The sequence below is a fragment of the Hyperolius riggenbachi genome, chromosome 3, assembly GCF_040937935.1.
Source record: "Hyperolius riggenbachi isolate aHypRig1 chromosome 3, aHypRig1.pri, whole genome shotgun sequence".
In the NCBI taxonomy this organism is placed as follows: domain Eukaryota; kingdom Metazoa; phylum Chordata; class Amphibia; order Anura; family Hyperoliidae; genus Hyperolius; species Hyperolius riggenbachi.
In genome coordinates this window covers 247718541-247732535 of record NC_090648.1, presented here as the reverse complement: position 1 = coordinate 247732535, position 13995 = coordinate 247718541, and the positions used below count along the sequence as shown (strand labels likewise).

General features: G+C 46.0%; 1 protein-coding gene across 1 annotated transcript in view; it reads right to left on the bottom strand.

The window, feature by feature from the left end:
• Positions 1-11403: 11403 nt before the first annotated feature.
• LOC137561366 (enoyl-CoA hydratase domain-containing protein 3, mitochondrial-like) overlaps positions 11404-13995 on the bottom strand; it is a 36576-nt gene continuing 33984 nt past the window's right edge. Inside the window, exon 5 of the mRNA XM_068272662.1 lies at positions 11404-12214. Coding sequence (XP_068128763.1) covers positions 11903-12214 — 312 coding nt within the window. The 3' untranslated portion in view covers positions 11404-11902. The remainder of the gene's footprint in view (positions 12215-13995) is intronic.

Here is a 13995-nt window from a genome sequence, read left to right as displayed (position 1 = left end):
CTTCATTTCACTAAGGGCCCTTTTCCACTAGCGCGTTTGCGCTAGCTGAATCGCAAAACCGCAAACCGCTAGCGATTTTACAATCGCTACGGTTTGCTTTTTAACATAGGAATCGCGGTAGGTCATTTCCACTACCGCGATTCGTTTTTTACTTGATCGCAATCGCGCCGCGGAGCGACTTTTGCCGCGATTTTGCTATGCAGTGCATAGCAAAATCGCGGCCGCAAACGTCGGGAAAACGGCGGAATTGCGATTCAGCAATCGCTAGCGTTCAGCGCGAACGCTAGCGACTGCTAGTGGAAAAGGGCCCTTAGGACCTATTTCCACTGGTGTGCCGTGTCTGTTTCCAAATCGGACCACACATGGCTATAGGGATTTGGATGCATGCTGCAATAAACTGCAGCATTCAGTAATTATTATTATTTATTGTATTTATAAAGCGCCAACATATTACGCAGCGCTGGACAATAAATATATACAATGATACAAGGATGACAGACATAACAAGGTTATACAAGGCAAACGGTACAAAACACATGATTATGCGATATGGGCTGGTTAGGTAGGCCCAGTAATACAAGTAGGAGGCTGTCATTGGAAAGGAGCACACAATCCTGTAGATTACACTAGGGAAGGGAGGACCCTGCCAATGGCTTACAATCTAAGGGGCAAGCGACACATCTGTACAGACTCAGCCCTGCAATGCAGAAAACTGCTGATTTTACCAAACATCTTGCCAAACACCAATTCACTAAGGCTGTTACTGCATTGAATAGTAAAATTAACGACTAGTAAGGTTATGTACTGATTTTCGCTGTAAAAACCTCAATAAATGTCAATCCACAAAGCTGGCGGTATGATTATTACCAGACTTTAGTCTCTGAAAATGGTGCAATTTTTTCACAAGCTGTTAGACCCTAAAAATCATACCATTAGATAGATCTGCGACAGCCCTGCACATTACACACCTCCCATGGATCCAGCTCGGGGTTACCACTCTGAGCTGCAGATTTCCAACCCGAGCCTGACTCGGAGTTAACGCTAAGGAGGTTACAACAAAGTAAAAATGTTTGGTATATTAAGACCAGCCTGGACTTTATGGTAACTAGTAATAAACTTGTAATCAGCATTTGGTAAAATTAACAGACTAAAGGAGACAGCCAATAGGAAGAGCCATCTGGTCCTGCTACTCACCCCATCCGATGCACTGCCGGGTAGGACAAGGAAAAAGAAACACAGGGCCAGAAGGAGACATTTAGGCCTGGTGCACACCAAAAACCGCTAGCAGATCCGCAAAATGCTAGCAGATTTTGAAACGCTTTTTCTGTAGCGTTTCACCTAGCATTTTGCGGTTTTGTGAAGCGTTTTCAGTGTAGTAGATTTCATATATTGTTACAGTAAAGCTGTTACTGAACAGCTTCTGTAACAAAAACGCCTGCAAAACCGCTCTGAACTGCCGTTTTTCAGAGCGGTTTGCGTTTTTCCTATACTTTACATTGGAGGAAGAAACGCTTCCGCAATCCAAAAAATGCCTCACCCCGGGAGTATGCGTTTCAGCAAAACGCCTCCCGCTCTGGTGTGCACCAGCCCATTGAAATACATTACCCAAGCGTATCCGCAGCCGCAAGCGGATCGCAAAACGCTGCCGAACCGCTCTGGTGTGCACTAGGCCTAAAAGAGGCTTTTCTGTATCTATTTAGATATTCAGATCTATATACTGATACAAAGAAGAGTGCCCTCTAGTGGCATACATGCACATCTAAAGGGATACAGGAAGCATTGGACTGGAGCAGGAACGGCTCATGCAGACCACATGTAGGACAAGAATCACAGCTTGCTGCAGAGAACTACTCCACAGCTGGGGAGTCTTTTACATAACCAAGCAGGTGTTAATTTAAGCAACATTTTTCGGTATATTAACGAACTAACACCACATGTGTGGTAATCTTAGTGAATTTGGAAAAATACCGAATGGGTTATTTTAACTGCTTCCGGACGGCGGTGATTGAAATCTATGCTGTTTGTAAACGGTTATTCCTTCCAGGGATTTCACCTCACCGCAGTTGTGCGTTCTCGCCACTCTCGTCGCTGTCTCCCCACCTCAGCTCACTCACACTGCTGTCGGTATGACAGCAGAGTTCCGTGAGGCGGTCAGGAGCCGATTTCATTGGCTCCTGACCCTGTCATCAAAGTGAGCCAATCCCATTGGCTTACTGATCACAGCGTCAGGAGCCAATGAAATCAGCTACTGACCGGCACATAGACCTCTGCTGTCATAGAGACTGCAGAATAGGTGGGCTGAGTCGGTAGCGGCGATTCAGTGTGGCAATTTGTCGGTATGTGGAGGTTTTTGTTTTAGGGCCCTTTTCCACCTGCAGTCGCTAGCGTTCACGCTGAACGCTAGCGATTGCTGAATCGCAAAACCAGCGATTCCCCGACGTTTTGCGGCCGCGATTTTGCTATGCTATGCACTGCATAGCAAAATCGCGGCAAATATCGCTCCGCCGCGCGTTCGGGTAAAAAACGAATCGCGGTAGTGGAAATGACCTACCGCGATTCCTATGTTAAAAAAGCAAACCGTAGCGATTGTAAAATCGCTAGCGGTTTGCGACTTTGCGATTCAGCCAGCGCAAACGCGTGTCAGCGGTCTCTGGTCCTTAAGGGGCCAGAGACCGTTGGTACTGAAGGGGTTAACCATGTTTTTTTATCGCACAACTCTTAGTGAATTGAAACCACTGGGACAGTTTAGTCAAAAGCATTTCAAGTAAAGTAAGAAGAAAACTAATGCTATAGTGGAGCATATTCAGTTCACACTGGACATTGCATGCCCTGTGAAAACAGTATTGCAGCACAATGGGAAAAGTCACGTTGTGTGTTATGGGGTATATTAGATGATTATTGTCTGATCTGACCATTTTTAAATCATAATCTCATGAGCCTCTACCCACCTCTGCGCAGAGCCGGATTATCCACCAGGCAACAGAGGCAGTTGCTTTGATCTAGTGAAAGGTAAGAGGCCCCGGCAGCCCCAATAAAGATTTATTGCACCTGTTGATGCAACTCTTTATGGTCCATTAACCACTTGCCGACCAGGTCTGTATTGGCTGATCTGTGCTGCGTGGGCTCTCCAGCCCGCAGCACAGATCAGTATTATGCCAGGGCGATCAGACTTCCCCCCCTTTTTTCCCCACTAGGGGGATGTCCTGCCGGGGAGGTCTGATCGCCGCCGGCCATCTGCGTTTTGCGGGGGGGGCTCCTCAAAGCCCCCCTCCGCAGCCATTTCCGCCCTCTGCCTCCTTGCCTCCCTCCGTAATTGAATTGAAGGATAGGCTTCCGCCTATCAGATGCCGGCGATCCCCGGCCAATCAGAGGCCAGGGATCGCCGATCTGCCTTACGGCGCTGCTGCGCAGCAGCGCCGTATGATGTAAACAGCGGGGATTTCTTCCTCGCGTGTTTACATTTTGCCGGCGAGCCGCGATTGGCGGCTCTCCGGCTGTTCACGGAGACACCCTCCGTGAACTGACATGGAAAGGCCGCGCGATCGAGCGACCGTTTCCATGGTAACCCGCAGACGACCAGTTTACGCCGATCGGCGTTAGCTGGTCGTCAAGAGGTTAAAAACAAAGTCTTCAGGAATGCTCTCTGTAACATATATAATAACACATACACACAGTGTTTCCTCCTGGATCTTTTCCCCTCCCCTCCTTAGTTTAGCTGTCAGACACAGGCTAATGTTGTTTGTGTAATCTCTGTCCTGAACTACTTGCAAGCCAGGGCCAAGGCTACAGGTACATCTGTAGTTAATTTTTCTTCCATGATAGCATCATCATTTACCCTTAGTTTTATCACCCATACCTGAGTGTGGCCACTGGTTTGACATGCTGTGGTATTACCTGGCAGCAAAAAAGATGCAATTTGCAGAGTGTGAGCAGAGGGGAGCAAAGTATCTATTACAGGGGGGGAAGGGGAGAGACCACCTTTTCCCCCCAGACCACCTTTCATTCCGTGATTTAGGGCTGGTCCAGCTCTGGTGTATTCAGGTTTGTTGTTGTTGTAAGGCAATGTGAAACACTGGGCTAGCTGATAACAGTGCAATTAGAGGGCAGGCAAGCTGGTAAATACACACAGCATGATGCAGAGCATACCTGGTTGGTCTGTGGGAAAAAATCTGTCTGGTCTCTCCCCATTGAAAAAAATCTGTCTGGACTCTCCCCATTGTTATAATGACTGCATGTGTGGATAAGGTGTAAAGCCCCATCTACACAATACGATTCTTTGTGCGATTCGATTACGATTCTATTTACGATCTGATAAAATCCGACATGTCCGATCAGGATTCGATTCAGTTCTATTTGCCCTTGTTTTGCAATGGCAAATCGAATCACGATCGGACATGTCTGATTTAATCGGATCGTAAATAGAATCGTAATCGAATCGCACAAAAAATCGTATTGTGTAGATGGGGCTTTAAGCAAGTTGAAAAGTTTTTGATAGTCACTAGACTCCAGGAGGGCTGCTTTCTGACTTGTGTGAGAGGCTGGCAGGGACAGGAGTCCTATTAGATTTGGACGCAGCCGGCGCCACCATAGACTATAAAGTGGATTACTTCTATAGCGCGCTCAGTGAGTAACGTCGGCTCCGTCAGAAGACGGAGCCAAAGTTGCTTAAAAAACACAATAATTCGGCCTCCAGCAATTGCTGGAAGCCAAATTATATCATTCCCCCACTATCCATGGCGGCCTGGAGGGGGAATAGTAATAAACACGGCCTGGACTTATGCGGCAGCAGGATCAGCCATACGCCTGTATATGCCTGTATCCTGCGCCCAAGTCTACCGGCGCCAATTGCATATCTATGCCCTCTGTGTGATGTGGGACTGCAATACAGATAAGCTCCATCGCAGGCTATTCTCAATTTCTCTCCACTCCTCCTCTCTCTGGGCTAGTGCACGCCAAAACCGCAATAGCAGTCGCTAGCAATTTGCGAGTGTGATTTTGTGAAGCGATTTTCAGAGCGATTTTTGAATGAATTGCTCCAAAAAATGCTACATGCAGCATGTTTGCTATTTTAAAAAAAATCACAATGCTGCTGTGGGAACACCCTCATAGGATAACATTAGCCAAGCGCTTTTCAAATCGCTCTTGGTGTGCACCAGCCCTCCCTCATTCACCTTGGTTTCCCTCGTCCCCTAGTGGGGCTGTGTCTTCTTGTGTCATACAGGAAAGCTAAATAAAGTGCAATCCTGGTGAGGTAAATACTTTCTTCCCTTTAAGCTTTTCTCTCCTCGCCGTTTCTCCCCTTCTCTGCATAAGAGCCCAGACACACTATAAACACTTTTCTGAGCGATCGCGATTTTACCATGATTTTAATGTAAGTCAATTTGAGCGTTTTCTAAAAAGCTCTTCGAAAGCTCTGATGGCTAAATGTGCTCAGAAAATTGCTTATAGTGTGTCTGAGCCCTTAGTATTTGTAAGCTGTGGGCGAGTTAAGCGCCGAATGACGGCTCTTCCTGCTGCCAATAAACTCCCCGGCGGCGGTAAATACTGTTCCCCCTCCAAGTCGTCGCAACTCTGAGGGAGGTGTAATTTGGGGTATGGCGATCACCGGAGCCCCGAATTTCCCTTACGCACCCCGCTGCTATGGGGCTCCTGGTTTGGGTAACCGGTGCTGAGCACTGTGCACCAAAACCACCTGCTTTGCCTTCTCTCTCCTCTCTCCAATCTTATTAGAAACCATAATCTAAAGCTGGCCATACATGCTTCAATTGTTACAGGCAGATTATTTCACCATGATCAAATCATAATGGCTTTTCCACCTGTCAGTACTGAGAATGGATGAGGCCTATAGGGTTTCATACTATAGTAAAGTGGGTTGTGTGCAGGCAGTGATGCACTGCCACTGACCACCAAAAAGGCATGGATGTTGGGGGAGAGTGAAAACAGTGATGGAAGGAGAGGTACAGAAACTTCGGAAATTAGCATTAGCGAGCAAGGATCATGGTGCCAGGAGAAGTGTCAATAAAGATGTTTGGCCTGACAGAGGGAGATGGTGGCAAAGGGGAGGACATAAGATAGGCCTGGTGCACACCAGAGGAGTTTTTCTGAGCGTTTTGAGTTTTTAAATCTGCTGCTAATGTTATCCTATGTGTCTGTGCACACTGGAGCGATGAGGTTTTGTAAAAAACCCCATAGCATTACATTGAGAAGAGCTTTTAGAGGTTTCAAAAGCTCTTCCCAATGTAATGCTATGGGGTTTTTTACAAAACCTCATCGCTCCAGTGTGCACAGACACATAGGATAACATTAGCAGCAGATTTAAAAACTCAAAACGCTCAGAAAAAATCCTCTGGTGTGCACCAGGTCTGAGTGGGGGGAGGAATGAGCCTTCGGGAACTAAAGTGGCCATACATCTGTTGACATCTGGCTACCTATACTGGGGGGTGACAGCTGGCTATATATCCTGGGGGGTCATCTGGCTACCTATAGTGGGGGGGTCACTTGGCTACCTTTACTGGGGTGTTGTCTTGCTATCTATTCTGGGGGGACATCTGGCTACTACCTATAGTAGGGGGACATCCAACTACCTATACTGCAGGGACATCCGGTCACCTATACCGGGGGGGGGGCATCCTTTCAACAGGGTGGCTGAGGAGGGGGGCCCCACATTTATTGCTCTGCTTGGGGCCCTGTGTGGTCTTAATCCGGCTCTGCCTCTGCGACTGACAATCTTATGGGGAATAGAATTATAACACGATGGGTTTTTGTTATTGCTGGTTGCTATTGTGTTTTGCTAGGAGGCAACCTGCTTCTCTCACCCTAGAAATGAACATACTAAGCCCATCTTAACTGCATGTTCACTTACTGCTCTGCTTTAATGGTTATTGACCATGCTTTGCACAGCTGACAACCACATTATGACTGTGCACAGCTTTACAATGCTGGCTGCCTTGCTACCACTGTGAATCCTCAAAGTTCAAGCCCCTATCCAGGCAATTGTTTTATTAATAAATTGGCTCTCTCCCCTCCTGCCACAATAGCAATATAGGAAAATGTGTATAAAAATGCTGGCAAATACCTTGACCGGTGGTGCTGATTGAGTCCCTCAATGTTCGTGAAACTCAGCTTAAGAGACTGTGAAGAGACGTGTGCATACAAACTCCACCACACCCCGAATTTACCACTGGCAATGTCAACCTGACTCTTTTGACCCCTATAATGCCTAGTACACACCATACAATTTTCTGTAAAATTTACCTGCCAGATAGATAATTTCCAACATGTTGGAAATTATCTATCTAACCATCTACAGTGGTTTGCAAAAGTATTCGGCCCCCTTGAAGTTTTCCACATTTTGTCATATTACTGCCACAAACATGAATCAATTTTATTGGATTTCCACGTGAAAGACCAACACAAAGTGGTGTACACGTGAGAAATTGAACGAAAATCATACATAATTCCAAACATTTTTTACAAATAAATAACTGCAAAGTGGGGTGTGCGTAATTATTCAGCCCCCTTTGGTCTGAGTGCAGTCAGTTGCCCATAGACATTGCCTGATGAGTGCTAATGACTAAATAGAGTGCACCTGTGTGTAATCTAATGTCAGTACAAATACAGCTGCTCTGTGACGGCCTCAGAGGTTGTCTAAGAGAATATTGGGAGCAACAACATCATGAAGTCCAAAGAACACACCAGACAGGTCAGGGATAAAGTTATTGAGAAATTTAAAAGCAGGCTTAGGCTACAAAAAGATTTCCAAAGCCTTGAACATCCCATGGAGCATTGTTCAAGCGATCATTCAGAAATGGAAGGAGTATGGCACAACTGTAAACCTACCAAGACAAGGCCGTCCACCTAAACTCACAGTATGATCAAGAAGAGCGCTGATCAGAAATGCAGTCAAGAGGCCAAAGGTGACTCTGGATGAGCTGCAGAGATCTACAGCTCAGGTGGGGGAATCTGTCCATAGGACAACTATTAGTCGTGCACTGCACAAAGTTGGCCTTTATGGAAGAGTGGCAAGAAGAAAGCCATTGTCAACAGAAAAGCATAAGAAGTCCCGTTTGCAGTTTGCCACAAGCCATGTAGGGGACACAGCAAACATGTGGAAGAAGATGCTCTGGTCAGATGAGACCAAAATGGAACATTTTGGCCAAAATGCAAAATGCTATGTGTGGAGGAAAACTAAGGGCCGGTTCACATTACAAACACGGATGGCCACGCATGTGGAACGCAACTCGTACGAACGCATGGCAATCCGCGTTTGTGTGCGTTGCGTGGCTGATCCCATCACTGAAAAGTGAATGGGACAGCCACGCGTTTTAGCAACATCTGCGTGCAGCATGCGTTCCCGGACCGCACAGGTCCGGAACGCATGCAGTGTGAACATCAGACATTGCACTCTATGCAATGTCTGATGTCGTGCATATCGGTCACCTGCACGCGTTTCCAAAACGCGGCTGGAAACGCGTGCAGTGTGAACGCTCCCTAAAACTGCTCATCACTTCGAACACACCATCCCCACTGTCAAATATGGTGGTGGCAGCATCATGCTCTGGGGGTGCTTCTCTTTAGCAGGGACAGGGAAGTGTAAGGATCGGTGTCAGCACACAGAGAGAATCTGATTATTGGTGATCTGCAGTATCGCCAATAATACAGATGTCACCTAATTATTGATGATCTGCAGAATCACCAATAATACAAGTGTGACTAACCTCCGGACACCTAACACAGTAAATAACAATAACGACAGCAATAATTCACAAGATCGTGGAAATATCGACCACACGGCAGTTCCTTAGAGGTGTGGTTACCTCTGAATGGGAACCCTGTGTGTGAGATCCTCAAACCAGGCAAAGAGAGGAATCTCGGCCCCTGGCAGTAATCGTCTGCTAGGGCAGGCGTCTCGGAGAGGCAAGCCTCAGAGATAACCCTACAGTGGGAGACGTTCCGCTGAAGGGAGAAAGGTCAGACAAGCAGAGGTTCGGCAACAGAGAAGGCGGCAGCAGTATAGAAACAGAAGGCTGATTCAGAGTCGGTAAACAGGCAGGGTCGGCAACTTGAATCAGATAGGCATAAGTACAAGAGCGATTAGAGTAAAGAGAAGTCAGGGATAGCCAGAGTCAAAACACTGGTAAATATACAAATACAATCCTAATCTAAGGTGTGACGTCCTTGGTATCAACACCTGGGAAACTGGACTAAGGTCTGAGCGCTAACACAAAATGTATTCACGACAGCAGACAAGGAGCAACAGACATCCTGCTCCTTATACTGAGAGTCATTCAGCCAGTCCGCCCAGAAGCCCAGCCAATCCGGAGACCTCCTGAGGTCAGCTGACTGGAGAGTCAGCTGACCTTCCTACGTAGGAGGTAAAAGTCCTGCCGCCTCACGCGCGTGCGCGCGCATGACCCTCTGCCTCTAAATACCAGAGAGGCCAGGCCCCAGGTCAGCGCACGAACGCGCACTGAAGTCCGCTGGCTTGGTTGCGGGACCCGCCGCCATGTCGCCAGCCGCGGCAGCGGTATCCCCCCTGCTCTGTGCCAGCGGCTCCGCATGTGTGGTGGAAACCGCCGGCTGGGAAGCGGAGAGCGCCGCCATGCTGCCCAGCGTGGCGGCGGTGTCTGCGCTAAACCTCACAGGAAGCTGGTCAGAGTTGATGGGAAGATGGATGGAGCCAAATACAGGGCAATCTTGGAAGAAAACCTCTTGGAGTCAAAGACTTGAGACTGGGCCACAGGTTCACCTTCCAGCAGGACAACGACCCTAAACATAAAGCCAGGGCAACAATGGAATGGTTTAAAACAAAACTTATCCATGTGTTAGAATGGACCAGTCAAAGTCCAGATCTAAATCCAATCGAGAATCTGTGGCAAGATCTGAAAACTGCTGTTCACAAAAGCTGTCTATCTAATCTGACTGAGCTGGAGCTGTTTTGCAAAGAAGAATGGGCAAGGATTTCAGTCTCTACATGTGCAAAGCTGGTAGAGACATAACCTAAAAGACTGGCAGCTGTAATTGCAGCAAAAGGTGGTTCTACAAAGTATTGACTCGGGGCTGAAAAATTGCACCAGAGATAATGACCAGTCTCTACTAGTACTTTACAGAAAATAATCTAATTACAGAAAAATCTTACAGAAAATTATATGGTGTGTACTAGGCATTAGAGGAGAGGAGGATGAGTGACATGCCAGCCATGCTTGCTTCACAGATCCTGATTTGCAGGGGTAGAGAGCAGCAGTTCAACCATGTCTCCCCGGGGGCAGCAGACCATTCTCAAAGCCGTTGTGGTGCCTCGAATGCTACCGGCTTCCTAGGTTTGGGCAACAGTTTTGAAATGATCACTGTACAGACACTCTGCTCTATGTTCAGCTGGGAGAGAAAGGAGGCAGCCAGTCAGTGTCATTAAGCTACAGAAAATTCCTTTCAAGGTCCCACAGTGACAACACGAATTAGGCGGCAGCAGTAATAATTTTTATTATTTAGTATTTATATAGCGCCGACATCTTACGCAGCGATGTACAGAGTATAAATTGTCTTGTCACTTAACTGTCTCTCAGAGGGGCTCTCAATCTAACCCCTACCATAGTCATATGATATGTCTATATGTATCGTTTAGTGTATGTATTGTAGTCTAGGGCCAATTTAGGGGAAGCCAATTAACTTATTTGTATGTTTTTGGGATGTGGGAGGAAACCAGGCTGTCCAGAGGAAACCCTGCAGACACAGGGAGAACATACAAACTCCATGCAGATGTTGCTGGGATTCGAGCCAGGAACCCAGCGCTGCAAGGTGAGAGCGCTAACCACTACGCCACCGTGCTGCTCAGTTCCCTCTGGTTATTGCTAGAGAGGAAGGATGTTAGTATACACAGATTTTTGGTGATTATTATGATTGATTTATTTTAGTAGTGTGTATGTGGCTTTAAATGTAATGCATATTCAGCTTTACACATATTTGTACTTTGCAGCATTCAGCTGGCTACGCAAATGCTATGCTGGCAAATCTGTCTGGATTCTCCTGTTTGTATAAATACACTAATAAGTATTGAATAAAAAAAAAAAAAAGTCTTCAAACTATTTATAGGCATCATATTAGGTTTATGGTCCTTTTTACACTTTTTTTTAAATTTTTTTAGGGTCCTTTTTTGGTCTCAGTTATTAACTGATTTTCAGTAATGTCTATGTTTTCCTATGACACAGTTCCCACTATATGCATTTTAACTGAAAGCTTTTACACCATGCACTACTTTAGAGGAAAAAAAACACGTACCAACGCATTAAGTGTAAAAGGATTACTGAAATACTTACCTTTTTGTTGATAACTATTTACTTTATCCTTAGTAACATGTTTAGTAATAAATGCATATCTTTCGATTTCACGATAAGAAAAAGAGGAGAATAAAGATCAAGAATATAATTATTATTATAATTCAGTATTTTATATAACGACAACATCTTCCACAGCGCTTTACAGAGTATATTGTCTCATCATTTACCTGTCCCTCAGAGGGGCTCACAATCTAATCCCTATCATAGTCATATGTATGTGTCTTGTGGTGTGTGTATCATAGACAAGGGCCAATTTAGGGGAAGCCATTTAACTTACCGTATCTATCTATGCAAGAATAAATGAAACGTGATCATCCAGTGATAAGTGTGCTATGATAAATACAGTAGGATGGTCAATACAAGCATTAAAATCATCATTTAAAAAAAAATTGTAAAAATATATTTTTTAATGTTTTACCGTTTATGATCAGCAAGTGATACTCATTTTCCCACTTCAAAATAAAATAAACCTAAAATGTCTTTTTATTTTCATTTATTTCACCTATAATTAAGTTTGTATTATAATGTAAGGGATTATGGCCAGGTTTTCAATGGTGTTTTTTTCCTGATTAATTACTCCATACTGGTTTCCTCTTCTGTGCGAAGGCCTCAATTCCTTCTTGTCCATCCTTCAGTGAAAGGTTCTGCAGCATGACTTGGGAAGTCAGAGCGTATGCGTCTTCCAGGCTTTGTGACATTTGTTTATAAAATGTAGCTTTTCCCAGAGCAACTACAGAGCGGCTTGCCTGGCAAATTTTTCTGGCAATCCTCATTGTTTCAGGTTCCAAGTTCTCTTCAGGCACTACTTTGCTGATGAGGCCATGCAGCAAAGCATCATGGGCGGATATTGGTTCACCAGTAAATAGCATTTCCAAGGCAACCTGGAAGATAAAATCATGCAGATTGGCAGTAGATTTGCCTTTGTAACAGTTCAACAAAATGTACTAATAATGTGACCAATCATATAAAAAAGCTAAAAATATATAGAAAATTGACACGAATTAGTTGAGCATGCATGCTTCTGCAGCAGAGAAGCCCGGACAGATATCCACTGTGTCATCTATATTTTGAGGTAAACAACTGTAAGTAGAAATGGTCCATCTAGAAAATGATGGGTAGATGGAGTTTGCTGGTATGTACATACATAATACCTGCAAAGCTATGTATACACGCTAGATTGTTGTCACCTAAATCAGATGTTTGTGATGATCTTGTTAGGGTCACTGTACTCGAGCTAGTGCCATATCTTTCTCTCTGAAGCTTCCATTCCACCTCTTTCTATCTCTGCACTCTATCAGCAGTTATGTTTGTCTCTTCGTATGGCATACCCATCCAATCAATTATTATTCAGTTGCTTAAAGGATTGTCTTCAGTTCACCTTGTGTGTATACAATCTTATGGCCCATTCACACGGTAGGTTAAAGTTTGCCAATAACAACTGGCTCTGCCAATAATGTGTCTGAGGGACAGCCAATAGCTTTGCTCTAACCACTCAACCTGCCTGCAGTGTGAGGTCACCCCTGTGCCGCTCCATTGGCCCTCCACAGAGCCGGATTAAGGCTAAATGGGGCCCTAAGCAAAGTAATTGATTTGGGCCCCCCATCATGTCGTAATAGAATCAAAAGATGCAGCTGCACAGCAACATGCCGCACACACCGGGGCAGCCGAGCTACTGGTTGCTATGGGCAACAGCCTGCTTTCCTCTGTGGGTGCACAATGCAGGGAATAGCAGCAGCAAAATGCAGAGTGAGAGATGAATGGCTGGGACATTTGCACTCAGGGGCTGGGGCACCCCTGTGAAGAGGGCGCCAGATATCACAGCAGCAGCACTTCCCCCTGCATCTCCAGCCTGGCAATAGCAGAAAGCTCTGGACACCGCCAAACCGAAAGCTGTTCCCCAGACAGAATTACATAACCACCCCCACCACCGAACAACCGATTTCCTCCCAAACTAGACAGCCACCATGCAGCCTCCATCCCAGTGAATACGATAGTCCAGCAGAAAAGGCAGCCGCAGCGGGGGAGAATGACAGCACCAGATGACTCACATTCACCTATTGCGATCCAAGCAATAGAGGTCCCGTCATCCGGAGCCCATCTGTCTCCTCTAGAGTGCTGCCGCTCTGTTAATACTACTATTCCTACTTCCTGTCTGATCTGAGAATCAGGAAGTTCAGAGCGAGCGGCTGCACTGTAGAAGAGACAGATGGGTTTAAGATGACGGGATCTCTATTGCTTGGATCATGAATAGGTGAGTGAGCGTTTGCCATCTGCTGCTATCATTCTTGCTGCAGCTGTGGTTCTCTGTGGGAAGGGAGGGCGGAGTGGGCAGCGGCAGAGCGCACAGTAGCAGGAGGGGGACCTAGGAGGAGAGCCTGGCTCTGAAGACAATCAGCAGCGCATGGCATCATTTGACAAGACAAGACAAATAACATTTATATTGTGCTTTTCTCCTGGCGGACTCAAAGCGCCAGAGCTGCAGCCACTAGGACGCGCTCTATAGGCAGTAGCAATGTTAGAGAGACTTGCCTAAGGTCTCCTACTGAATAGGTGCTGGCTTACTGAACAGGCAGAGCCGAGATTCGAACCCTGGTCTCCTGTGTCAGAGGCAGAGCCCTTAAAAGTGACTCCGAGCAGTGCCTGTGGGTATGCCTTTAAGCAT